The 27,131-nt window shown below is 34.6% G+C and overlaps 1 protein-coding gene across 8 annotated transcripts in view; it reads left to right on the top strand.

The window, feature by feature from the left end:
• LARP1B (La ribonucleoprotein 1B) overlaps positions 1-27,131 on the top strand; it is a 129,202-nt gene that overhangs the window by 88,441 nt on the left and 13,630 nt on the right. For 5 of the 8 annotated variants that reach the window (XM_043568704.1, XM_043568663.1, XM_043568722.1 and 2 more), the window contains 3 exons: positions 13,697-13,908; positions 14,351-14,457; positions 26,896-27,056. In XM_043568704.1, the coding sequence (XP_043424639.1) occupies positions 13,697-13,908; positions 14,351-14,457; positions 26,896-27,056 (480 nt within the window). The remainder of the gene's footprint in view (positions 1-13,696; positions 13,909-14,350; positions 14,458-26,895; positions 27,057-27,131) is intronic. The other 3 variants (XM_043568696.1, XM_043568689.1, XM_043568670.1) reach the window with 3 other exon arrangements.

The raw sequence follows: 27,131 nt of genomic DNA, 5'->3' as shown, positions 1-27,131 counted from the left end.
CTTTCTCTTTATACCTCTATATATCTCTATATTTATCCTGAGATAGAGTTCTTACAGGAAAAAGAATAAATGCTCAATTTTTTCCCTTCTCTATTTTTCAAAATAATGAGCTGGTTCCCTAACATCTTTTCATTGGTCACCAATGAGCTTTGTTTTGTTTTTTCTTTTTTTAATTTTGTTTTTAAATTATTATTACGGCTTCATAAATGCATTTAGATAGGTTTCACTCTATTATAATTATTCTTACTGATACTTTTACCACTTACCAGTTTATTGGCTTTTAGCTCCAAATCCACCTTTCGTTGCTTTCTTCTGTGATAGTGGAGTTGGACCACTAACTTTCTTTGCCAGCTGGCATGATGATAAGTTTTGTCAGTACCTGAGTTGTTACTGAGTTGGTTATTATTTCTAGAGCTTGGAATTTTTTTTTTAAGAAAAATACATTATAAATTCGTGTTGACATTTTCTGTTCAACTTTAGGATTAAAAGTTTTAATTCTAATTTGTTTTAAATTAAATTTGTTTTAATTAAAAGGTTTTGATTTGATTTTGTATTTGTACACTTTTTACTTACGTGAAAAAAAATTGTTCCTAACCACAGTAGCAGAATTATTTATGTATTTGTCTATCCTTTGATAAAAGTTTTAGAATAATAATATTACTTTACACTTAAAAAGTTTATACTGAAAAAAATTTAAGTTCTTACAGTATTCCACTAATATTGTATATATGTGGAATATTTTAAAATAATATTACTTTATACATTATCCTTAAAAAACTTCATACTTAAAAAAATTTAAGTTCTTACAGTATTTCATTAAGTATGTGGAATGTGAACATGTTTCATGAAACATGAAAAAAGGTTAACATAAGTATAAAATTAGTAAAAGAAACATTAAGTGAAAATTCATATAGAGGAAAATGAAATAGTCAGTAAATATGAAAAGATTCTCTCAACAATAGCTAAATTATGGAAAGAGCCTAAATGTCCATCAACTGATGAATTGATAAATTGTGGTTTATATACTCAATGGAATACTATGTGGCAATGAGAAAGAATGAAATATGGCCTTTTGTAGCAACTTGGATGGAACTGGAGAGTGTTATGCTAAGTGAAATAAGTCATACAGAGAAGGACAGATTCCATATGTTTTCACTCCTATGTAGATCCTGAGAAACTTAGCAGAAAACCATGGGGGAGGGGAAGGAAAAAAAATGGTTAGGGAGGGAGCCAAAACATAAGAGACTCCTAAAAACTGAGAACAAGCTGAGGGTTTATGGGGGGTGGGAGGGAGGGGTGGGTGGGTGATGGGTATTGAGGAGGGCACCTGTTGGGATGAGCACTGGGTGTTGTATGGAAACCAATTTGACAATAAGTTTTATATTAAAAAAATAAATAATAATAAAATAAAATAAAATAAAGATGCTCTCCTCTTTTCTTTGTTGAGATTTGCCAATTAAAACCACAGTGATATACCATATTATATGCCAACAGTTTCACTTCAAGAGAGATTCTTGCAGATGTTTACTGAAAGAACATTTATAGTAACATTGTCCATAATAGAAAAAATACAAATGAAAATACCCATTTCTGGTAGATTATAAGATGTGATATATTCATAGAGATGAAATATATACAGCAGTGGAAAATGAAAGAACTAAAGCTACATGTGACAAAATGGTTAATCTTAGAAATAGTATATAAAATAAGCTAGTCACAAAGGAGTTCACTCAATCTAATATCATATAAAATACAAAATTCATGGGTACATGCATAGCACAAAGAATCTATGAATAGCAAGAGGAATTGTTAATACAAAAATTTATTATAGTGGTTTGCTCCTGAGAGAAGGGGAGAATCCCATTTGGAAGGTCTGCACATAGGCTTGCCTACATTTGGAGTATGTGTTGATCTGGTTGGTGGGTGTGTGGGTATCAACTCTTGTTTCTTTAAAACTTTGCCTTCCTAGGTTATAAGTGAGTAAACACTTTAAATCTCAGATATTTACACAAAGGTTTTTTTGAATACAGTGTTCTTGGAAAACTAGAATTTTTCCATACTTAATTTCTTGTTCTCAGTTTATAAATTATCTCTGTTTTAAAATATATATATACTATGGTGCCATAACTTCCAATTTTAAAGAATAGGAACAAAAAATAAAATTTAGCCAAAATTAAGAAGATAGAATCAACCCAGTATTGCTATGATTTAAAAAAAAAGTTGAATAGGTTAACTTTCAGTTTGAAAAATAATTATAGGGCACCCGGGTGGCTCAGTCGGTTGAGCATCCGACTTCAGCTCAGGTCATGATCTCGCAGTTCGTGGGTTCGAGCCCTGCATCAGGCTCTGTGCTGATAGCTCAGAGCCTGGAGCCTGCTCTGGATTCTGTGTCTCCCTCGCTGTCTGCCCCTCCCCCACTTACACTCGGTTTCTCTCTCTCTCTCTGTCTCTCTCTCTCTCTCTGTCTCTTTCTCTCTGTCTCAAAAATAAATATTGGGGAAAAATTTTTTTAAAGAAAAATAATTATGGATGGATTTAAAGAAAATTCAGCTTTATCCTGAGTAGAGTATATGGAAAGCTTGAAAGGTTTAAAGGGTGGGAAATGCTGTAAAATAATGATATTAATAAAAGACCCGGTATTGCCACTATAAAATAGAATTTAAGGTATAAGAAAGGTGTTTGTTTTTACTGTCTTCAATAATTATCTTCCTGTTTATCCCATATACCTGATCTAAACAGCCTTCTGCTCCTCATACACTAAATCAGCTTTTGATAGTGCCTCCAGATCTCTCCATGTTAAAGAGGAATCAAATCAATCCTCATCTTACCTAACATCAACATTGGATCAATTATGTTCTGTCTTGAAACACATTCTTCTTCCTCGGTACTATTTACTTAGCTTTTTTTTTTACTTCATGGAGTCTTTTTGCTAGTTCTTCCCCATTTCCCCAAGCTTTGGGTTATTTAGGGCTCAGTCTTCACATTTCTTTCTTATTCTCAATGACTCCTCAGTATTTAGTCCCATGGTTTTAAATAGCATCAATTATACTAATGAGTGTCAAATTTGTATGTATAGATAAGACCTCTATCCTATAGTCCATATAAATATCCAACTGTGTAGTCAAGAGTTTCACTTGGATATTTTATAAACATGTCAAATTTCATATGTCCAAAATCCTACCCAGGTCTGAATTTTCAACCCTTTTCCAAGGACTTTTTCCAGATTTCCACATCTTGGTAAAAATATTAACTCCATTTTGTAGTGGTACAGGTAAAAAAAAAAAATCTTGGTGTCATCCTTGATTTTTCTTATTAAACCTCTGTATCTTATTCATTGGCAGATTATATCCATTACCCCTTAAAATATATGCAGAACCTAACCACTTTTCACCTTCTCTACTTCTGTCACCTGGTAAAAACTACCATCATATTCCCATTGGTTAATTTTAATAGCTCCTATCCTGCCACCCTTCTTTCATTCTGACCACCTTACAAGGATCCAGATTTATCTTTTTTATTTCCTTTTTAACAAATTAAGTATAATTTATATTCAGCAAGTTTCACACTTTGTATGTACAGTTTTGGGAATTTTGACAGGTGCACACAGTTAAGTAGATGCCATCTACTTGAAGCACAATTCCATTACACTCCACAGATTCTCCCATGCCTCTTTGTAGTCAACCCCATGCCTAGCTTTTTTGGCAGCCTATTTTCTAGTTTCTACCCCTAGATTTGAGCTTTTACCAGAATATATATAAATAAAATCATATAGAATATAGCCTTTTGAGTCTGGCGTCTTTCATTTAGCATAATGCAGTTGAAATTCATATTTTTGTGTGCTGTTCCTTTTTATTAGTAAGTAGTATTCTGTTTCATTGGATGTAAGCAGTTAGTTGAAGGACACATAGGTTGTTTTTTAATTTTTGGTGATTATGAATAAAGCTGATATCCATATTTGCTTACAAATTTTTATGTGAATGTAAGTTTTCATTTCACCTGGGTAAATACTTAGGAGTAGGATTGCTGGGTCTTATGGTAAGTGTATGTTTAAGAAATGCCTGTTTTCCAAAATGGCTCTGTCATTTTGTACTCCTACCAACAATCCATGATGGTTCCAGTTGCTCCACATCCTCATTTGCACTTGGTATTGTTAATTTGTTGTTGTTGTTGTTTTAATTTGTCATTCCTATAGATATGTAGTTAGTATCTCATTGTGACTAACAGTGTTGAGCATCTTTTCTTTTTTTTTTAATTTTATTTTTCAACGTTTATTTATTTTTGGGACAGAGAGAGACAGAGCATGAACGGGGGAGGGGCAGAGAGAGAGGGAGACACAGAATCGGAAGCAGGCTCCAGGCTCTGAGCCATCAGCCCAGAGCCCAACGCGGGGCTCGAACTCACGGACCGCGAGATCGTGACCTGGCTGAAGTCGGACGCTCAACCGACTGCGCCACCCAGGCGCCCTGAGCATCTTTTCATGTACTAATTTGCCATCAGTATATATGTGAAGTATGTACTCAAATTTTTTGATGTTTCTTGAGTTGCTTTTTTTATTTTTTAATTTATGTTTTTAATTTTTTATTGGACTGTACATTCAGTTGTTTTCTTATAGAGCTTTGGGAGTTCTCTAGTGTGGATCCAAGTCCCTTTTTACAAGTACATATGTAATTTGCACACATCTCCCAATTTGGGGCTTATCTTTTCATTTTTTTAGGAGTGCCTTTTGAAAAGCAGTTGTTCTTATTTTTAATGATGCGCAGTTTTTCATTTTTTTAATTATATGAATGTGCTTTTGGTGTCTGTGTAAGAAATCTTTGTCTAAATTTGTCTAAAGTCACAAGATTTTTATGTTTGAAGCTTTATATTTTTAGTTTTTATATAATTCAGATGTCTATTCAATTTTGACTTTTGATTTTTTTTCTTTTTGGCATATGATGTAAGTATGGATATGGATACCAAACAATTTCAGCACCATTTGTTGGAAAATCTATTCTTTCTCTATTGAATTGCCTTTTCATTTTTGTCAAAAGCTAATTAACTATATGTATATAGATCTAATTTGGGAGTCTGTCTTCTGTTCATCTTATCTCTACGCTTATATCTTTGCCACCAGCACAACTTGATAACTGTACTCTTAAAATCAGTATATGTCTTACAACTTTTTAAGAAATTGTTTTGGGTAGTCTAGTTTCTTTGCTTTTTCATATAAATTATGGAGATAGCTTACTGGTTTCTGTAAAAAGTTGCTGCTGGTATTTTGATTGGAACTGCATTGAATCTACAGATTAGTCTGAGAAGAGCTAATGTTTTAACAATATTGAATCTTCTAATCCATGAATATGGTATGCTTCTCCACTTAAGTATTTTTTGTTCTTCACTGTTTTGTGGTTTTGGGTGTATTTCGTGCATATTTTGTTAGCCATATCCTTAAGTATTTTATGGCTTGGTCCTATTGTAAATGGTGCTTTACAATCTTAACATTCCAATTGTTTATTGCTATTATATAGAAATATGATTGATTTTTGTGTATTATCCTTTGTGATGTTATTTTATGTGTCAGTTGGATCAGAGGATGCCCAAATATTTGGTTAAATATTTCTGGGTTTATCAGTGAGGTGCTATTTCTGGATGAGATTAGTATTTGAATTGGCAATGTGAGTAAGCATTATCCAATCCATTGAGGGCCTGAATAGAAGAAAAAGAGGGGAAAAGAGGTATTCACCCCCCCCTTTTTTTTTTAAGTTTAAATTTCACTTCTGGTATGTTAACATACAGTGTTCTATTAGTTTCAATTGTACAATAAGTGATTCAGCAATTCTATGCATTCCTCAGTTCTCATCATGATAAGTGTACTGTTTAATCCCCATCACCTGTTCCACCCATAACACCAAGACACATTTTGGAGGAAAGCATTATGGCTTTCTAATTCATCTATCTAAAATCTTGAACTATAGATGGTTTCCTTACTGGATTGGATCAGTTGATATATGATCTAGACATTTTTCTAAACTCTTTGACTATAATTCTGTTGTTTGCTGATTCCAGTGCTTTAGAAAACATTTTTCAATTAACATTACTGCCCTACCCACCATGTTTTTTGGTTGACATAAATTATTTCTTTTAAACTTCAAGATATACTGACTAGCATTTTTTTTTTAATTTACATCCAGGTTAGTTAGCAGCAATAATGATTTCAGGAGTAGATTCCAGTGATTCATCCCCTATAACACCCAGTGTTCATTCCAACAAGTGTCCTCCTTAATGCCCCTTGCCCATTTAGCCTATCCCCCCACTCAAAACCCCTCCAACAACCCTCAGTTCTCTGTATTTGAGAGTCTCTTATGTTTTGTCCCCCTCCCTGTTTTTATATTAGTTTTACTTCCCTTCCCTTATGTTCATCTGTTTTTCATTTTAAATTCCACATATGAGTGAAGTCATATGATATTTGTCTTTCTCTAATTTCACTTAGCATAATACCCTCTAGTTCCATCCACATTGTTTTCAATGGGTTTCTTTGTGCTATAGTCATATTATTATCTTCACTCATTGAAAACCGCATCAAAGTTATATATTTTTTACTTTTAACTATCAAGTATGTTTTATAGAATTTGAAAGAATATGTATATCAAGATTCTTACTGTTCTCTTTGCTCTTCTTCTGTGATGTTCCAGGTTTCCTTCTTAGGTCATTTCCTTCTGTCAGAAATACTTTCTTGGGCGCCTGGGTGGCTCAGTCAGTTAAATATCTCACATTGTCTCAGGTCATGACCTCACAATTTGTGAGTTCAAATCCCACATCCTGTGAGCACAAGTCCCACTTCGGGTGAGCTCAAGCCCCACTTTGGGTGAACATGAGCCCCACTTCGGGTGAGCCCAGCTTCTCTCTCTCTCTCCCTCCCCCCTCCTCTCTTTTCTCTCTCTGCCCCTTGTGGGATTCTCTCTCCCTCTCTGCTCCTTACTCACCTGTGCCCTCTCTCCGTAGTCCTCCCTGAAGTCCTCCTCCCTGAAGAGGACTTCAGCCTACTCTTTTGTGTTTTCGGTCTTCTTTGATAAACTTTTAGCAGAAATTGTATGACAGACAGTCACAGTTGGGGTTCCCTGAAGAGCAAATAGCCTGGTCTTTTGTATAGCATAAAATTAACCCATTTGTGTATTATTTCATGAGTTCAGATGACTTTGTATAGTTACACAGTAGCACCACAATTCAGTTTTAGAACAGTTCCATCACACTAGAAAGTTCCCTCATGATCATTTGCAGTCAGTTTCAACACTCCACTTCAGTCTGAGGTAACCAGTGATCTGCTTTTTATCTGTATGTTTTTGTACTTCCTAGAAATTTCATATAAATTAAACTATATGACATATAGTCATGTGTCTGGCTTTTTCAACTAATACAATATATTTGAGGTTAACCCATGTTGTTGCTTATATTGGTACTTTGTTTCTTTTTATTGTTAAGTCATATTTTATAGTATGGACTTACTATATTTTGCTTATCCATTCGACAGTTGATGTGTTTATTTTTTCCAGATATTGCTGTGATGAAAAATGCTACTTTGAACATTCTTGTACAAGGATGTCCCATTATTTTGATTAAGAAGTTAAATATCCAGATGATATTCATATAGCATCCTAGGCTTGTAGTTGATAAAAAGCCAACTTTAATATATTCTTATTCTGTAATTAGTTATATTTCTAGTAATAAAATTTTTATATCCACTATAAATATTTTATGTACTTGTAGTTATCTTAACCATATTTTCATAATTTTATCTCAAAATATTATAAATTGGTATCTGCTATAAAAATTTTATAAAATGGTTCTTTTGAGATAACAAAATATTCGTCTTTGTCTTCACAAAATTGATATATCTGCTCTTATTGGTGGGTAAAATTTACATGTAATTAAATTTGGAATAAAATAAACATAAAACTGAAATGAAACTTAATTTTTAATATGGAAATGTTCAGATAAAATAAAAAATAGAGCTGTTTAATGAATCCCTGTGTAATTATCCTGCCTAATTTCAACAATTGTTAATAGTTTGACATTCCTTTCTCATCTGTATGTTCCCCATCTGTTTCTGGCATTTCATGTTGAATCTCATTTCATTCAAATTAATATCTTCTGTAAATATGCTATTCTACATCACAAACATATATATATGTATATATATAAATTTTCATGATACCATTATTTCACATAAACTGACAGTAATTCTTTAATATCATCTGCTACACAGTTTGTGTTTGGTTTTCCCTGATATCTGATATATATCTTTTTCAAACTGGTTGTTTGAATCAGGACCAAAAAAAGTACATAATTGCATTTGAGCGATAGGACAATTAAGTTACTCTTAATCTTTTTTTTTTTTAAAGTTTATTTATCATTGACAGAGACAGAGCATGAGCAGGGGAGGGGCAGAGAGAGGGGGAGACACAGAATCCAAAGCAGGCTCCAGGCTCTGAGCTGTCAGCACAGAGCCTGATGCAGGGCTCGAACTCACAGACTGCGAGATCATGACCTGAGCCAAAGTCGGAGGCTTAACCGACTGAGCCACCCAGGCGCCCCAAGTTTCTCTTAATCTATAAGCATTCCTCTTCTCTTGTTTTTCCATACCAAAGACTTGTTGAAGAAACTGGTTAATTTGTCATAAGATTTCTTATAATCCAGATTTACCTGATTATGTCTTGGTGTCAGTCAGTACATTCCTTATTGTTTCTATTCCTTATGAACTAGTATTTAGATGTAGAAGATTTAGTATATTCGCATTTTTATTTCTGTGGTGACAAGACTGTTTCTTAGAGGAGCCATTTACTTCCAATTACATCATATTGTCTTTTAGGCTGTCTTTTACTGCTGCTGTGATTGATTATTGGGTTTAGATGTTATTGGCCTTGTCCATTCATCATAAAGTTTCTCTTCAACATTTTTTTCTAAAGACTTTTTTTTAGAACACTTTTAGGGTCACAGTAAAATTAAGAGTAAGATACAGAGATTTCTCATTTACTCCCTGTCCCCAGCTTACATAACCATTGCCAGTCTGGGGAAGGATGCTGCTTCCTCACAGCAGCATACCACATCAGAGTGGTACCTTTGTTACAATTGTACCTACAGTTGAACCTACACCAACACATCGTAATTACCCGTTACATTAGGTTTCACTCTTGGTGTTGTACGTTCTGTGGGTTTTAACACACGTATAATGACATGTATCCATCACTATAGTATCCTACAGAGTAAAAATCCTCTGTGTTTTACTTATTCACGCTTCCCCCACCATATCTCCAACCTCTGGTGACCATTGATCTTTCAACTGTCTCCATAGTTTTCCTGCTTCGAATTTTGAATAGTTGGAATCCTATAGTATATAGGCTTTTCACATTGGCTTCTCTCAATAATATGCATTTAAATTTCCTCCATGTCTTTTCTTGACTTGATAGCTCATATGTTTTTAGCACTGCATAATATTCCATTATCTGGATATACCATAGTTTATCCCTTCATCTACTGAAGGACATCTTCATTGGTTTCAAGCTTTGGCAATTATGAGTAAAGCTACAATAAACATCCATGTGCAAGTTTTTGTGTGGACATAAATTTTCAGCTCCTTTGAGTATATACCAAGGAGAGTGATTGCTAGATCATATGGGAAGAATATGTTTACTTTTGTATGAAGCTGCCAAACTGTCTTCCAGAGTGTCTGTATCATTTTGTATTCCCACCACCAATGAATGAGAGATCCTGTTGCTCCATATCCTTGCTAGCATTTGGTGTTGCCAGTGTTCTGGACTTTGGCCATTCTCATGGGTTGTCATGGTATTTGATTTCTATTTACATTTCCCTGATGACATGATGTGTAATATCTTTACCTGTGCTTATTTGCCGTATATATCTTCATTAATGTATCCGTTCATATTTTTTAATTGGTTTGTTTGTTTTCTTATTTTTGAGTTTTTGGAGTTCTTTATATACTTTGGATAACGGTCCTTTATCAGATGTGTCTTTTGCAAATATTTTCTTCTGATCTGTGACTTGTCTTCTCATTATCTTGACAGTGTCATTTGGAGGGCAGATGTTTTTTTCATTTCAGTGATGTCTAGCTTATCAGTTCTTCCTTTCAGGGATCATGTCTTTGGTGCTGAATCTCCCTTCAACATTTTACAAAATGGTTTTAAGAGTCATTGATGAATATTCCCTACATCCTCTATTTCATTAGAGTTACAAATAGTCATCTAGTTCTCTCATTCCTGTGTTCCATACCTAGAATTCTATAAAGAAGAATATTCTTTTATCAACTCTTTGAATACTTTGAAATTCAATTTTTCCAGGAAAGAAAGGATAAATGCTTGTTTCTTTCTTTGCATTTGGTTAGTTTTTAGAATAATGAGTTTGGTGCCCTAGCAACCTGCAAACGTGATTAAATGTTAAGGCACCATTTTGAACTTGTAGAGCTTATTTATTTGAAATGTTTAGTCAGTTTCAATCATTGTTTTTAGTGGTCAAAGTACTTCATTTTTGACTGGTGGGGCCACTGAAATTTGCTACTGTGTCCTTATGACCTATTCTAGTTTTTTTTCTTTTTTAATTTCATTGCTTTCTGACTCAAGATTTCCCAGGCTTATATTATACTTTATGGTACAGACTCTATTCCTTGTAGAGGACCAGATCAGTGGGAAATGGAAATGGAATTTGGAGACCATAATCTGGATGCTAGGAAGCTTACTGTTAATGTTCCTAGATCTTTTTAAAATATTTCTTTTACAGAGGTGCTGGATTTAACATATTTTTCAGTGTATAATCATAGTTTTATCCTTGAGATTGCATTATCTTTTTGGTCTAAGGAAAATATGTATTAACACAATTCAGTTAAATTTATTGGTCATTTGCTGGGTATATATTTTTTTCCTAGCACTGTTTTAGGCACTGGTATACAAATATTAGATTATGGACCTTGCTTTTAGGAATGCACTGGGACTTGTTCTTAGCATCTGATCAGATAATATATAAGAAAATAAATTTTAATTTAATAAATCAAACAATAAATGGATGAAATGTAAAGGTGGCACCAAAAAAAAAAAAGAGAATTATTTTTATTGGCAGAAATTCAAGAAGTGCTTTAGATTCCTAGGGAAAGTAACATCTGTGCTGGGTATTAAAGGAAGGATATGCATTCAATTTGGTGTAAAAAGATAAGGGAAAGGGACTTTCAGACAGAGGAAAAAGCATATGAAAAGGTAAGAAGCAAGAAAATAGAAACAAGTAGGTTCCTATCTGGGGCACTAAAATTGAAGTGGAGAAAGACAATAGATAAGTCAAAATCAGTCAAGTCTCATATGCCATGATAAAGAGACTAGACTTCTCCCAGAGGCAAAAGGGAAACACTGGGGATTTTAAGTAGAGACATGAAATGACCTAATTTGCACACCCCCTCCCCCCCCCGCCGAATATCATTATTATATCATTATATCATTCTGATAACAGATTGGGAGAAGAAATGGGGAAATTAGGTAATAGAGTGGTTAAGTTCACTTTTGAGTTTACAACCTTGTTTCTAGAATAGTGCTTGGCATATAGCAGGTACTTGGTAATATTTGTTGAATGATAAACAAAAATCCATTGTATGAATCAAAAGAAGTTGGTAAGTCTGAAGAAAAACCATACAGAAACAGAGTCTACATTCTACTTGCTTACTATTAGTATCTTACCATAATATTTCCACAAACTAATTAATAAGTAAAACAACCCAATAGAAATATGGTCTGAGGATATGGTGGTAAACTCATGATAGGGGAAATGTGAATGATGGCTATATATATGAAAATATGCTCAACCTCACCAGTAATAAACATAGAGGAAGAGGGGAAAAATAGGGAAGCAAAGCATAAGAAACTCTTAACTATAGACAACAAACTAAGGGTTGATGGAAGGAGGTGGGTGAGGGATGGGCTAAATGCATGATGGAATATTAAGGAGTACAACTTGTAATGAGCACTGGATGTTATATGGAAGTGAATCACTAAATTCTACATCTGTAACCAATATTACCATATATGTTAACTAACTAGATTTTAAATAAAAACTTGAAATTAAACACACACACACACACACACACACACATACAAAAAACCCCAAATACAAATACCATTCAAATATCATGAGATGGAAAAATATTTAAACGTCTAAACGAAACCAGTCTTGATGAGTATATTAAATTGCTGAGACTTTTTCATGCTACTGGTGGGAGTATAAATTGGTGAAACCATTATAGAAAGCACTTTGGCAATCAGCACTTAGTAAATCAGAAGATGCATGTGCCAGGATGCCTGGGTGGCTTAGTCAGTTAAGCCTCCTAGTCTTTTTTTTTTCTCTTAATACGAAATTTATTGTCAAATTGGTTTCCGTACAACACCCAGTGCTCATCCCAACAGGTGCCCATCACCCACTTTCCCCTCCCTCCACCCCCAATCACCCCTCAGTTTATTCTCAGTTTTTAAGTTTCTTATGGTTTGGCTCCCTCCCTTTTTTTTCCCTTCCCCTCCCCCATGGTCTTCTGTTAAGTTTCTCAGGATCCACATAAGAGTGAAAACATATGGTATCTGTCTTTCTCTGTATGACTTATTTCACTTAGCATAACACTCTCCAGTTCCATCCACATTGCTACAAAAGGCCATATTTCATTCTTTCTCATTACCAAGTAGTATTTCATTGAGTATATAAACCACAATTTATCAATTCATCAGTTGATGGACATTTAGGCTCTTTCCACAATTTGGCTATTGTTGAAAGTGCTGCTATAAACATTGGGGTACAAGTGCCCCTAAGCCTCCTACTCTTGATTTTGGCTCAGGTCATGATCTCACAGTTCATGAGATTGAGCCCCACCTTGGGCTCCATGCAGATGGCATGGAGCCTGCTTGGGATTCTGTCTGTCCCTCTCTCTTTCTCTGTCCTTCCCTCCCTTTCTCTCTCTCTCTTTCTCTCTCTCTTCCTCCCTCCTTCCATCTCTCTCTCTCTCTCAAAATAAAGATGCATGTGCCATTTTAGTCAACATTTCTCTTTCACATATAAACCCTAGAGACATGCTCACACCTATACAGAGAGAAATATTTAACAATGTTCACTGTAGCATCGTTGATTATACCAAAAATCTGGAAACAACATAAATGTGCATCTTCAGGAGAATGTATAAATTTTGATATATTTGTATAACAGCATAATATTCTGCAGTGAAAATGAATAAACCAAAGCTATATGAGTAGAACTTGAATAATCAAGTGTCAAACAAGATATGACTGCAAAAACTTGCAAAATGATACATACAGTATGATGTCACTTATGTAAAGCTAATTATGCAAATAATGGTATTACATATATGTATATAATTATAGATAAAAGTACCAAATTCAAGAGCCTGGTTGTCTCTGATGAGGAAAAGCAAAATGGGATTGGGGAAGGTTATACAGTGGGCTTCTGCTTACTTTTCTTTTTAAAAAAGTCAAACAGATATAGCAAAATTAAAACTTGGTAAGGCTAGGTGATGTACAGACAAGTGTTTATTTTTCATTCTTATATATTTGAAACGTTTCTGAGGAAAAAATCTTTTGAGAGTAGAAAATTTCAGAATTACCCTTGCTCTCAAGTAAAATATTTTCTTATCATCTAAGTAACTTTTAACAAGATTTTTATTTTGCAGATTTGAGTGATGAATTAGCTCAGAAGCTGTTTGATGTTTCAGAAATATCTTCAACAACAATGGCCCTTTCATTGCCCACAGCAGTTCCAGAATCTCCTAGAGTTTATCCTGCAAGGTCACCTAAAACACCTCGAACACCCAGGTTACAAGATCCAAACAAAACACCAAGATTTTATCCTGTTGTTAAAGAACCAAAAGCTATTGATGTAAAGGTACACAAAACAACCAGGAATATAAAGCCTGCATTTTGTATCCTTTAACATCTTTTAGTTTCTATCACATTTTTTAAAATATATGATTTAGATTGTAAAAATTGATTTAAAAATGATATTTCACCATAGTGATTGATGTTTTCTCAGGTTAAGGAATAACTTCTTTCCAATTTGGTGGTGTAATTAAAGTTGATCAGAAGGTATAATGAAGAATCATACTAAGTTGTATTTCCTTTAATCCTTGTGTTGAAACCAGGCAAAAGACCTTTTAAGTTTTGTAACTTGTATGTGAGATGTTTGAGTTTTGTGACTTCATGTGATTTCATAATGTGTCATCCACAGTATGCAAATGTTTGAGCTAGTTTATAGTCAGAGGGTTTTAATTTACTTGTGAAGTTCACACTACTCAAATCATTGCAATGTTTGACTTCTTTTTCTTTAGAGTCCAAGAAAGAGAAAAACAAGGCATAGTACAAATCCCCCTCTAGAGTGTCATGTTGGTTGGGTAATGGATTCCAGAGATCATGGACCAAGAACATCCTCTGTCAGGTACTATATTTGTCAAACATTGCTTTGTTTTTTATTTTAAGTTTATGAAAACAGTTACTAATTAGACCTTTGGAATATTTAAAAGTTAATATGTTAGCAAATTAGAGAACAATGAAAATAGTTTTTAAAAAGAAGCCAAAGGAGGGGGAATTAAGTGGGATAATTTTCCAGTAAGTACGGTAAGGAAAAATTGAGGAGGATAGTTACTTTTTTTCCATTTAAACTGGTTTCCATAAATGTATACTCCTAGATAAACAAATATTTAGGTTTATGAAAGATTCCAGATTCTCAGTGGCATAGTAGGTTCTTAGTGAATTAATATGCTAACCTATCTACTCAAACTATATTAAGAATATATTAAGAATATGGAAATAAAACACTATTATTTTGAAATTTTTCCTTTTTGAAGGAAATAGATTAGCTGATTGTTAGTAGTAAGTGGTTTTTCTTTTAGCTTTAATTTTTTAAAAAGACTATTATTTACTTCAAAAGAGATAACAGAGTAAACCTTTTATAGTGCCAGTTGTACAACATAATGAGGCATGTTTTGTCCTGTAGAGTGGATGCAGAGGTGATTTACTGCTAAGTGCTTTGTGTTTCTTGTACACCCATTTTGTGTTTAAATAGATGTTTTCAGAATAATTATCTGAATGAATTGCTAAATGAAAACTTAGCTTTAGGAAAACTTGTTTTGACTGGTTACTAGAAAGAAAGGATTAAATAGTTTCATTCAAAGAAAATCTGAAAATACCTTTCTCATAATCTGAAAATATCCACCTTTGTCTTTCCAGTGATATTTAGTTGGTACTTCTACATTTTGTTCTCATTAGATATATTGTCCTTAAAAGATAAAATGTATATGTGTTTTTTGCACTCCTATCGTGTACTTAGGGTTGTTTTTGTGTTTTCAGCGATTTTGAGGGTTTTTTTTTCCAGGGTATTTTTTTTATTGGAGCAGTATAATTAGAGATCAACAGATAATGTTGAAAGATGTTTAATCAATAACATTTAGTTTAGTTAGAACATTTAATGGAAGATTTAGTTAGGAATGTGTTTCTTACAGTCCATTTTTATTACATTATATCTTTTGTTATTAATAATTCATCTATATATTGATTTATTCATTCCCAGGCACCACTCGACCTTCTCCCACAAATAAAATGTATCAGGAAAGTAGGGACTTAACAATGTGTTGGGCATTTTTCTAGGCACTGGGTATACAGCAGGGAACAAGATAAATACAGTCCCTACCTTTCTGGAGCTTAATTCAGGGATTGACAGACAAATATTTACAATAATGAGTGTGAATTTTTTTCAACTGACCTATTTTTTAGAGTAGTTTCAGGTTCACAGCAAAAATTGACTAGAAGATACTGAGAGTTCCCTTATACTTCCTGCACTCCCTGCCTCCTACACTGTAGCCTCACCTGCTATGAGCATTCATATCTTTAGATCATCTACATTAATGTAATTATGGATGTGGTTAGATTTAAATCTACCATCTTATATTCTATTTGTCTCATCTGTTCTTTTTCCTTCTATCTTTTGGATCAGTTGAGTTTTAACAATAATTCTATTTTATCTCTACCATTAGCTTTTTACTTATATCTCTTATTTTTTACTGGTCATCTGTAGTTCATAATATACATTTTAACCTAGTCTACTTTCAAATAATATCATACCACTACATGTATAGCATAAGAATCTCAGTACCATAAAGTTCCATTTCCTCTCATCCTTTGTTATGCCTTGTTATTGCTTTCCTTTAGGCAGTATCTTTTAAACAAGTAACATGAGAAATTTTTGAAATATTTGCTCGCATTTTTACCCTTTGTAATTCTCTTCATTTCTTAAACATTTCTTGTTGTACAGGTCTATGAGCAATGAATTCTGTCAACTTTTGATTATTAGGAAAAGTTTTTTTTTCTATTTTGAAAGATACTCTTATTGAGTATAAAATTCTTTGATGGATCTAGGTATGGATATGGATATATGTATATAAATGTGTGTGAAATACAAAGTATTTATCCTCCTTGTGGTTCTCTGAAATAGTGGATTTATTGTTTGTTGTCTTTTGTTTGGTTAGGAAAATTTTCATCTCTTAGCTCTTCAAATATTTTTTGCCTTGTGTTCTTGTTGTTTGTTCCCCTTCTGGGATTCCAATTACATGTACATTAGACCATTTACTAGTGTCTCACAGCTCTTAGTTGATCTGATCTTTTATTCTACTCTTTTTCTCTTTATAATTCGTGTTGGATAATTTTGATTGACCTGTGTTCAAGTTTACTAATCCTTTCTTCAGCTGTGTCCAGTTTCTGGACAAACTCATTATGGGAATTCTGTTTCTGATACTGTGCTTCGTATATGTTACGTTACCATTTGATATCTTAATAATAGTTTTCTTGCTGAAATTCTATCACGCATGTTTTCCTTTTCCATGAAATCCTTCAACATATTAATCTAATCATAGTTATTATTTTTTTAAGTGTTTATTTTTGAGTGAGAGAGAGAGAGCGTGCATGAGTGGGGGGAGGGGCAGAGAGAGAGGAAGACAAAGGATCTGAAGTGGGCTCTGCACTGACAGCAGAGAACCCAAAGTAGGGCTCAAACTCACCAACCATGAAGTCATGACCTGTGTCAAAGTTGATGCTTAACTGACTGAGCTAGCCAGGTGTCCCTAATCATAGTTATTTTATTTAAAAATTTTTTTTTTTTCAACGTTTATTTATTTTTGGGACAGAGAGAGACAGAGCATGAACGGGGGAGGGGCAGAGAGAGAGGGAGACACAGAATCGGAAACAGGCTCCAGGCTCTGAGCCATCAGCCCAGAGCCTGACGCGGGGCTCGAACTCACGGGCGGCGAGATCGTGACCTGGCTGAAGTCGGGCGCTTAACCGACTGCGCCACCCAGGCGCCCCTCATAGTTATTTTAAAGTTCATTGTGTGATCATGCCAGCAGTCATCTGTAAGTCTCATTCTGTTTGATATCTTGTTGTGTCTGTCTCATAAATTTTGATTGAATTCTAGGTTCTTGTTGCTTCATTATTGGTGTATAGAAATGCAACAGATTTCTGCACATTGATTTTATATCCTGTGACTTTACTGAATTCGTGTATTAGTTCCAGCAATTTTTTGGAGTCTTTCAGGTTTTCTACATAGAGTGTCATGTCATCTGCAAATAGTGAAAGTTTGACTTCTTCTTTGCCATTTGGAGGCTTTATTTCTTTTTCTTGTCTGATTGCTGAGGCTAAGACTTCCAGTACTATGTTAAATAACAATGGTGAGAGTGGACATCCCTGTCTTGTTTCTGACTATAGAGGAAAAGTTTTCAGTTTTTTTCCCATTGAGGAGGATATTAGCTGTGGGTCTTTCATAATGGCCTTTATGATGTTGTGATATGTTCCCTCTATCCCTACTTTGTTGAGGGTTTTATCAAGAATAGATGCTATCCTTTGTCAAATGCCTTTTCTGTATTTATTGAGAGGATCATATGGTTCTTATCCTTTCTTTTATTAATGTGATGTATCATGTTGATTGATTTGTGAACATTGAACTGCACTTGCAGCCCAGGAATAAATCCCACTGATCATGGTGAATAATTCTTTTAATGTACTGTTGAATTTGATTTGCTCCTATCTTGTTGAGAATTTTTTCATGCATGTTCATCAGGGATATTGGTCTGTATTTCTCCTTTTTAGTGAGGTCTTTGGTTTTGGAATCAAGGAAATGCTGGCTTCATAGAATGAGTTCGGAAGCTTTCCTTCCATTTCTATTTTTTGTAACAGTTTGAGAAGAAGAGATATTAACTGTTCTTTAAATATCTGGTGAGAATTTCCTTGGAAAGCCATCTGGCCCTGGCTTTTGTTTGTTAGGAGGTTTTTTTATTACTAATTCAATTTCTTTGTTGATTATGGGTCTGTTCAAATTTTCTATTTCTTCCTGTTTCAGTTTTTGTAGTTTGTATGTTTCTAGAAACTTGCCCATTTCCTCCAGATTGCCCAGTTTGTTGGCATATAGTTTTTCATAATATTCTCATAATTGTTTACATTTCTGTGGTGTTGGTTCTGATCTCCCCTTTTTCATTTGTGATTTTATCTGTTTGGTTCCTTTCTCTTTTCTTTTTGGTAAATCTGGCTAGAGGTTCATCAGTGTTGTTTATTCTTTCAAAGAACCAGCTCTTAGTTTTATTTATCTGTTCTGTATTTTTTTTATTTCCCTTCTGCTGACTTTAGGCTTTATTTGCTGTTCCTTTTTTAGCTCCTTTAGGTGTAAGGTTAGGTTGTGTATTTGAGATTTTTCTTGCTCCTTGAAATAGGCCTGAATTACAATATACTTTCCTCTTAGGACTGTCTTTGCTGCATCCCAAAGAGTTTGGACTGTCATGTTTTCATTTTCATTTGCTTCGTGTATTTTTAATTTCTTCCTTAATTTCCTGGTTTACCCCATTCATTCTTTAGTAAGATGTTCTTTAACCTCCATGTATTTGAGGACTTTCCAAATTTTTCTTGTGATTTCAAGTTTCATAATGTTGTGATCTGAAAATATCTATGGTATGATCTTGATCTTTTTCTACCTGTTGAGAGCTGATTTGTGACCCAGTATGGGATCTGTTCTGGAGGATGTCCCATGTGCATTCAAGAAGAATGTGTATTCTGCTGCTTTAGGATGAAGTGTTCTGAATATATCTGTTTAGTCCATGTGGTCCAGTGTGTCATTCAAAGCCATTTTTTCCTTGTTGATTTTCTGCCTAGATGATATGTCCATTGTTGTAAGTGGGGTCTTAAAGTCCTTTACTATTAATGGTATTATTATCATTCAGTTTCGTTATATTTTCTATTAATTGATTTATATATTTGGATGGCTCCAAGTGGGAGCATACATTTTTACAATTGTTAGATTTTCTTGATGGATAGATCCCTTAAATATAATATAATGTTCTTCTTCATCTCTTGTTACTGTCTTTGTTTTAAAATCTAGTTTTTTCTGATATAAGTATGGCTACTCTGGCCTTCTTTTAACATCCATTAGCATAACCAGTGGTTCTCCATTCCCTGACTTTAAATCTGTAGGTGTCTTAATGACTAAAATGAGTCTTTTGTAGGCAACATATAGCTGGGTCTTATTTTTTGTATCCATTCTAATACCCTATGTCTTTTGATTGGAGCATTTAGTCCATTTACACTCAGTAATTATTTTTTTTCCCACGTTTTTTATTTATTTATTTATTATTATTTTTTTTTATTTATTTTTGGGACAGAGAGAGACAGAGCATGAACGGGGGAGGGGCAGAGAGAGAGGGAGACACAGAATCGGAAACAGGCTCCAGGCTCCGAGCCATCAGCCCAGAGCCTGACGTGGGGCTCGAACTTGCGGACCACGAGATCGTGACCTGGCTGAAGTCGGAGGCTTAACCGACTGCGCCACCCAGGCGCCCCTACACTCAGTAATTATTGAAAGATATGAATTTATTGCCATTGTGTTACTTATAGAATTGGTGCTTCTAGTGATGTTCTCTGGTCCTTTCTAGTCTTTGTTGCTTTGGTATTTTTTTTTCCTCTCCATTCAAATAGTCTCCTGTAAAATTTCTTGCAGGGCTGATCTAGTAGTCACAAACTCCTTTAGTTTTTGTTTGTCTGGGAAACTCTTTATCTGTCCATCTATTCTGAATGACAGCCTTGCTAGATAAAGAATTCTTGGCTGCATATTTTTCCCATTCAGCACAATGAATATATCCTGCCACTCCCTTCTGGCATGCCAAGTTTCAGTGGACAGGTCTGCTGCTAACCTTGTGTGTCTACCCTTGTAAGTTAAGGACCTTCTTCTTTATGGCTGAATAATACTGCATCATATATATATACATATATGTATATATATATATATACACACACACACCACATTTTCTTTATCCATTCATCAGTTGATGGACATTTGGTCTCTATCTATATTTGGCTCTTGTTGATAATGCTGCTGTAAACATCAGGGTGCATGTATCACTTTGAATCAGCATTTTTGTATCCTTTGGGTAAATACCTAGTAGTGCAATTGCTGTATCATAGGGTAATTCTATTCTTAACTTTTTGAGGGACCTCCATACTGTTTTCTAGAGTGGCTGCACCAGTTTGCATTCCCACCAATAGTGTAAGAGAGTTCCCCTTTCCCCACAACCTCTCCCAACATCTGTTGTTTCCTGTGTTGTTAATTTTAGCCATTCTGACAGATGTGAGATGATACCTCCTTGTAGTTTTGATTTGTATTTCCCTGATGATGAGTGATATATCTGTTAGCCATCTGTATGTCTTCTTTGGAAAAGTGTCTATTCATGTCTTCTGCCCATTTTTATTGATTGCTTGATTGGTGGATTGATTGTAGGAGTTTATTGATTGATTTCAGGAGTTGCCCATTTTTTAACTGGATTATTTATTTTTTGGATGTTGAGTTTGATAAGTTCTTTATATATTTTTGATACTAACCTTTTATCAGATATGTCATTTGCAAATATCTTCTCCCATCCCAAAGGTTGCCTTTTTTTATTGATTGTTTCCTTCACTGTATAGAAGCTTTTTATCCTCATGAAGTCCCAATAGTATCTTTTTAATTTCATATCCCTTGCCTCAGGAGATGTATCTAGTAAGAGGTTTCTATGGCCAATGTCAAATAAGTTACTGCCTTTCTTCTCCTCTAGGAATTTGATGGTTTTCTGTCTCACATTGAGATCTTTCATCCATTTTGAATGTATTTTTATGTATAGTGTAAGAAAGTGATCCAGTTTAATTCTTCTGCATGTAGCTGTTCAGTTCTCCTAACACCATTTGTTGAAGAGTCTGTCTTTTTTCCATTGGATATTCTTTCCTGTTTTGTTGAAGAATATCAATTTCTATTCTATTGCATTGGTCTATGTGTCTGACAGCCTTTTCCACAGAAATGGAAAACCTTATTCTCAAATTCACATGAAATTGCAAGGAGTCCTGAAAAGCTAAAACAATTTGAAAATGGAAGAATAAAATTCGAAGACTAACACCTCATAACTTTGAAAGCTTCCTGTAACTGTAAAGCTTCCTGGCCTAAGGACAGGCAAATGGACCGATGGAATCAGTAGAGAACCTAGAAATAAACCTTCATGTATACAGTCAGCTTATTTTCAGCAAGGGTGCTAGGAATGTTCAGTAGAGAAAAGGACCATCTTTTTAACAAATGGTACTAGGAAAACTGAATATCCAACATGTAAAAGGATGATCCAGACCTTATACTGCATACAAAAAAATTAACTCAAAGTGTGTTAAAGACCTAAACGTAAGAGGTAAAACTGTAAAATTTTTAGAAGAAAGCATAAGGAAAAATTTTCATGCCCTCGATTTGACAGTGGTTTCTTGAGTATGACACCAAAAGCAGAGGTGAGAAAAGAAAAAAATTACCATACTTCATCATAATTAAGAACTTTTATGTATCAAAAGTTACTACCAGAGTCAAATGATAGCCTACTCAATAGGAGAAAATATTTGCAAATCAGATATCTGATTAGGGATTAATATTTAGAATATATAAAGAACTCTAAAAACTTGACAACTAAAAAAAAACCCAATTCAAAAATGGGCAAAGGATTTGAATAGACATTTCTTCAAAGAAGATATACAAATTGGCCAGTAAGCCCATGAGATGTTCAACATCATTAGTTGTTAGAGAAATGCAAATCAAAAACCACAATGAGATACCTCTTCATACCCATTAGGATGGTACTGTGGTATCTACTTAAAATTATATGAAGTCTCAGAGCACGTTGGTGGCTCAGTATGTTGGGTGCCAACTTTGGCTCAGGTCATGATCCCACGGTTCCTGGGTTCAGGCCCTGCGTTGGGCTCTGTGCTGACAGCTCAGAGCCAGGAGCCTGCTTTGGATCCTGTGTCTACCTCTCTCTCTGTCCCTCCCCTGCTTGTACTCTGTCTCTCTCTCTCTCTCTCTCAAAAATAGCATAAACACTAAAAACTTTTAGAAAAAAAAAATTGTATGAAGTCCTAACCCCCAGTGTGACTATATTTAGAGATATTGCAGCCTTTAAGGAGACCATTAAAGTTAAATGAAGTCACAAAGATGGGGCCCCAATTTAATAGGACTGGTATTTTTTAACATTTTTAAACGATTTATGTATTTTTTTCCTATTCAGCTTTTATTTTATTTTATTTTATTTTATTTTATTTTATTTATTTTTTATTTTTTTAATTTAATTTATTATTTTAAATTTACTTTCAAGTTAGTTATAATATAGTGAAACAATGATATCAGGAGTAGATTTCTTAATGCCCCTTACCCATTTAGCCCATCCCCCCCTCTGCACAACCTCTCCAGTAACCCTGTTTGTTCTCCATATTTAAGAGTTTCTTATCTTTTGTCCCCCTCCCTGTTTTTATATTATTTTTGCTTCCCTTCCCTTATGTTCATCTTTTTTGTATCTTAAAGTCCTCATATGAGTGAAGTCATATGATGTTTGTCTTTCTCTGACTGACTAATTTTGCATAGCATAATACCCTCTAATTCCATCCATGTGGTTGCAAATGGCAAGATTTCATTCTTTTTGATTGCCAAGTAATACTCCATTGTATGTATATGTGTGTGTGTGTGTGTGTGTGTGTGTGTGTATATATGTATATATATATATGTATCTATCACATCTTCTTTATCTGTTCATCCATCGATAGACATTTGGGCTCTTTCCATACTTTGGCAATTGTTAATAGTGCTGCTATAAACATTGGGGTGCATGTGCCCCTTCGAGATAGCATACCTGTATCCCTTGGATAAATGCCTAGTAGTGCAATTGCTGGGTTGTAGGGTAGTTCTATTTTTAATTTTTTGAGGAACCAGAGTGGCTGCACCAGTTTACATTCCCACCAGGAGTGCAAAAGAGATCCTTTTCCTCCATATCCTCGCCAACATCTATTGTTGCCTGAGTTGTTAATGTTAGCCATTCTGAAAGGTGTGAGGTGGTATTTCGTTGTGGTTTTGATTTGTATTTCACTGATGATGAGTGATGTTGAGCATTTTTTCATGTGTCAGTTGGCCATCTGAATGAATAGGACTGGTATTCTTATAAGAAGAGGACATATGCATATCATTCTACACATACAGAGAGGAAAAGCCACGTGAAGACAAATTGAGAAGGTAGCTCTCAGTAAGCTTGGAAGAGAGACCTCATCAGAAACCAATGCTACTGGCACTTTGATCTGAGACTTTGTAGGAGTGCTGACAATACTGTCTCCATCTTTGGCCTTCCTTCTTGTTCTTCTCTGTGCAATGATCTCCCTTGGGCTTATGCGTTCCAGGTATAGTGGAGGTTACTGTATGTCCTAGCTGGAATGAGGGAAAGCTTATTCTGATTATCCCTCTGGTGTATAGATTGCGCCACTTTAGATAACTAGTAGAGTTCCTTCTTTCACACAGATGGTGCTACTTTGGATAATTACCCTTTGTTCTCACGTCAGTGATCCCCCCCATTCTATAGATTCTATGGATTAAGGTCTGGACTTCATGGAAAATAGCCGCATAGTGGTGAGATTGTCCACCCAATCCCCCTGACAGTAAAGTTGCCCTGAATAAAACTCTGTGTAAGCAGTATGGAGTGGCTTGCTTTGTTTTTGGTCTCAAAGTGCCTTCTCAGTCTGGAGGATATTTTACTGTCCTTCCTCTACCAACATAAATTTCTGTTGTTTAAGCCATCCAGTCTGTGGTATCTTGTTATGGCAGCCTGAGCTGTCTAATACAGGTATATATAATTTTTTTTAGCTGAAAATAATTGTTTGTGAGGGTGTGTAGAAACTGGAACCCTTGTGCATTGCTTGTGGAAATATCAAATGCTGCAGCCACTATGGAAAACAGTTTGGCATTTTCTCAAAATGTGAAAACACAGAATTACCATATGACCCAGCTGTTATACTGTTAGGTATATATCCAAAAGAATTGAAAACAGGGAGTTGAACAAACCCTTTTATGTACATATTTATAGAAATATTATTCATAATATCCAAAAGATAAAAACAATTCAAGTGTCCATTAACAGATGTCTGCATAAACACAATATGGTATATACATACCATGGAATATTATTCAACCATATAAAAGAATGAAATTTTAATTTATGTAACAACAACATCGATGGACCTTGAAAACATGCTTATTGAAATAAGGCAGACTCAAAAGGGTAAAGATAGTATGATCCCACTTGTATAAAGTACCCAGAATAGTCCAGTTTAAATAGAGAAAGTAGAATACAGGTGATTGGAGGCTAAATGGAGGAGGAAAGGGCTATTGTTTAATAGAGTTTTTGTTGGGGATGATAAAGAAGTTTTAGGTATAGATAGTGGTGATGTTATGTAACATTGTGAATATCTAATTTTGATGAAAAGTAAGTGTGCTTAAGAATGGCTAAAATTATAAATAGTATGTGTATTTTACCATACACACAGACATGCTCACACACACTCCTAAGAAAATCACCACTGATTTTATTAGGAAAGTTTTTAAGTATTAGTGGAAACAATCAGGCTTATGGTGACAAATACAAGGTTTCCAAAATTCTAATATTTGCATAAGAACTCAAAGTTTTCCTTGACATTTTGTTCATTTTCAAGGAAACGTCTGACACAAAATGAAGTCTGAATATTCATAATTTGTTTGTCGTTTTCTAATTAAAAATGTTGTTGCAAGAAAAATCAGCTGGGTTGGCTCACAACTTTATGAAACAAGTGCTTTGATTTAAGACAACTGTTTTAGTTTGAGCTGCTATAACAAACATGCCATGGACTTAAACATCTATTTCTCACAGTTCCAGGATCAGGGTACCAATGGGTCTGGTATCTGCTGAGGACCTACTTTGTAGATGGCTATCTTCTTGTATCCTGACATGGCAAACAGAGAGAGAGGAAGCAGCTATCCCACGTTTCTTTCTTTTTTCAATATTTATTTTTGAAAGAGAAAGAGAGACAGAGACAGAGCACTAGTGGAGGAGGGGCAGAGAGAGAGAGAGGGAGACACAGAATCCAAAGCAGGCTCCAGGCTCCTAGCTGTCAGCCCAGAGCTCGACGCAGGGCTTGAACCCATGAACCGCAAGATCATGACCTGAGCCAAAGTCAGGTGCTTAACCGACTGAGCCACCCAGGCGCCCCCTATGTTTCTTTTTATACGGGCACTTATCCCACTCATCAACTCTACCCTCATGTCTTAATTACCTTCTACTACCATCTTATTAGGGGCTAGGAATTCGACATTTGGTCCATAAAAATAGCCACTGTACTTTGATAATGCTGCAAAAGTACTTTATGCTTCCATCCCATTTTTGAAAATTGTGATTAAAAATCACATAACAAAATATTTACCACTTTAACTTTTTAAGTGTATAGTTCGGTAGTGTTAAGTATGTTCATATTGTTGTGAAACATTTCCAGAACTATTTCATTTTGCAAAACTAAAGATTTCGTCCCATACAATAAGGGTTGAGATTTCATAAAGTTATTTATTTATTTATTTATTTATTTATTTATTTATTTATTTATTTTGCTTCATCAAAGACACCTTAAGTTCAAAGTGGTACTTTTTAAAATTTGCAATCACTATCACTAGTATGGAAAGTTTGGTGCCTCTGCCTCAATTTGCATTAGCAATTTTATGCACCATTACTTTAGTACTATCAGTGCAAATGTGAACACAGTGAAAAGGGCAAATAATACCTTGGTGTTATTGTGAAAATGGTTTTGAGTTGCAGACTTTCTGAAGAGTTCTTGGGAAGCCCTTCAAACATCCTCAGTCTACACGTTGAAAACCACTGATTTAGATCAGTGTCTTAGAAAGAAAGAAAAATAATAAATAAAGCAAAACACAGGAAATAACATTTGGTGATGGGATAGATGAGGGAGACCAGTTAGTTCGAGTGAAAGAGGAAGAAAACCTATATTTGAATAATGGAGTGCAGATGAAAAGGAAAAAAAAAATAGACTTAGGTGAGATTTCAGAAGTAGAATTGATGTACAGAATTGCAGGTATGTCTGGATTCATAAAATTATTACCTTTGTGCCAGATTTTATTCCTCATTTCCACTTATCCAATTTATATCATTTATCTAATTGCTCATGAAAATTGAGATTTTCTCTAGTACCACAAGAAACTAAAGTAAATAATGGATCTGGAATAGGAATAAGCGAGTCTTTTAGTCATGTGGTTCTACTTACTGCTTTAGTTTGAAAATTTATAACCATGTTCTTTATCAACTTCTGCATATACCTGTGTTGAACATAAATAGCGATTCAAATATTTATCTTTATGTCTTAGTTTAGTTTTAGGGACTAATGTCTTTTCCACTGTTCAGACCCAACAACAAACAAATAGTACAAATTGGTTTAAACACTTGGTTCTTGATATTTCAGTTTGAAGGCTTTTTCCCCCCTTCTCAAACAGCAGTTCAAATGCCTCGCCTTCAGAAGGTGCACCACTAGTAGGAAGTTATGGATGTACTCCTCATTCATTCCCAAAGTTCCAGCACCCTTCTCATGAACTTTTGAAGGAAAATGGCTTTACCCAACAAGTGTACCACAAGTATCGTCGAAGATGCCTAAGTGGTAAGATGCTTGTCCTTAAAATAGCTGTATTTTAAATTAAAATATAATATTAAAAAGTGTGACATTTAATATCAG

The sequence above is a fragment of the Prionailurus bengalensis genome, chromosome B1 (assembly GCF_016509475.1).
Source record: "Prionailurus bengalensis isolate Pbe53 chromosome B1, Fcat_Pben_1.1_paternal_pri, whole genome shotgun sequence".
NCBI lineage: Eukaryota > Metazoa > Chordata > Mammalia > Carnivora > Felidae > Prionailurus > Prionailurus bengalensis.
This window is presented reverse-complemented; position numbering and strand designations above follow the sequence as displayed.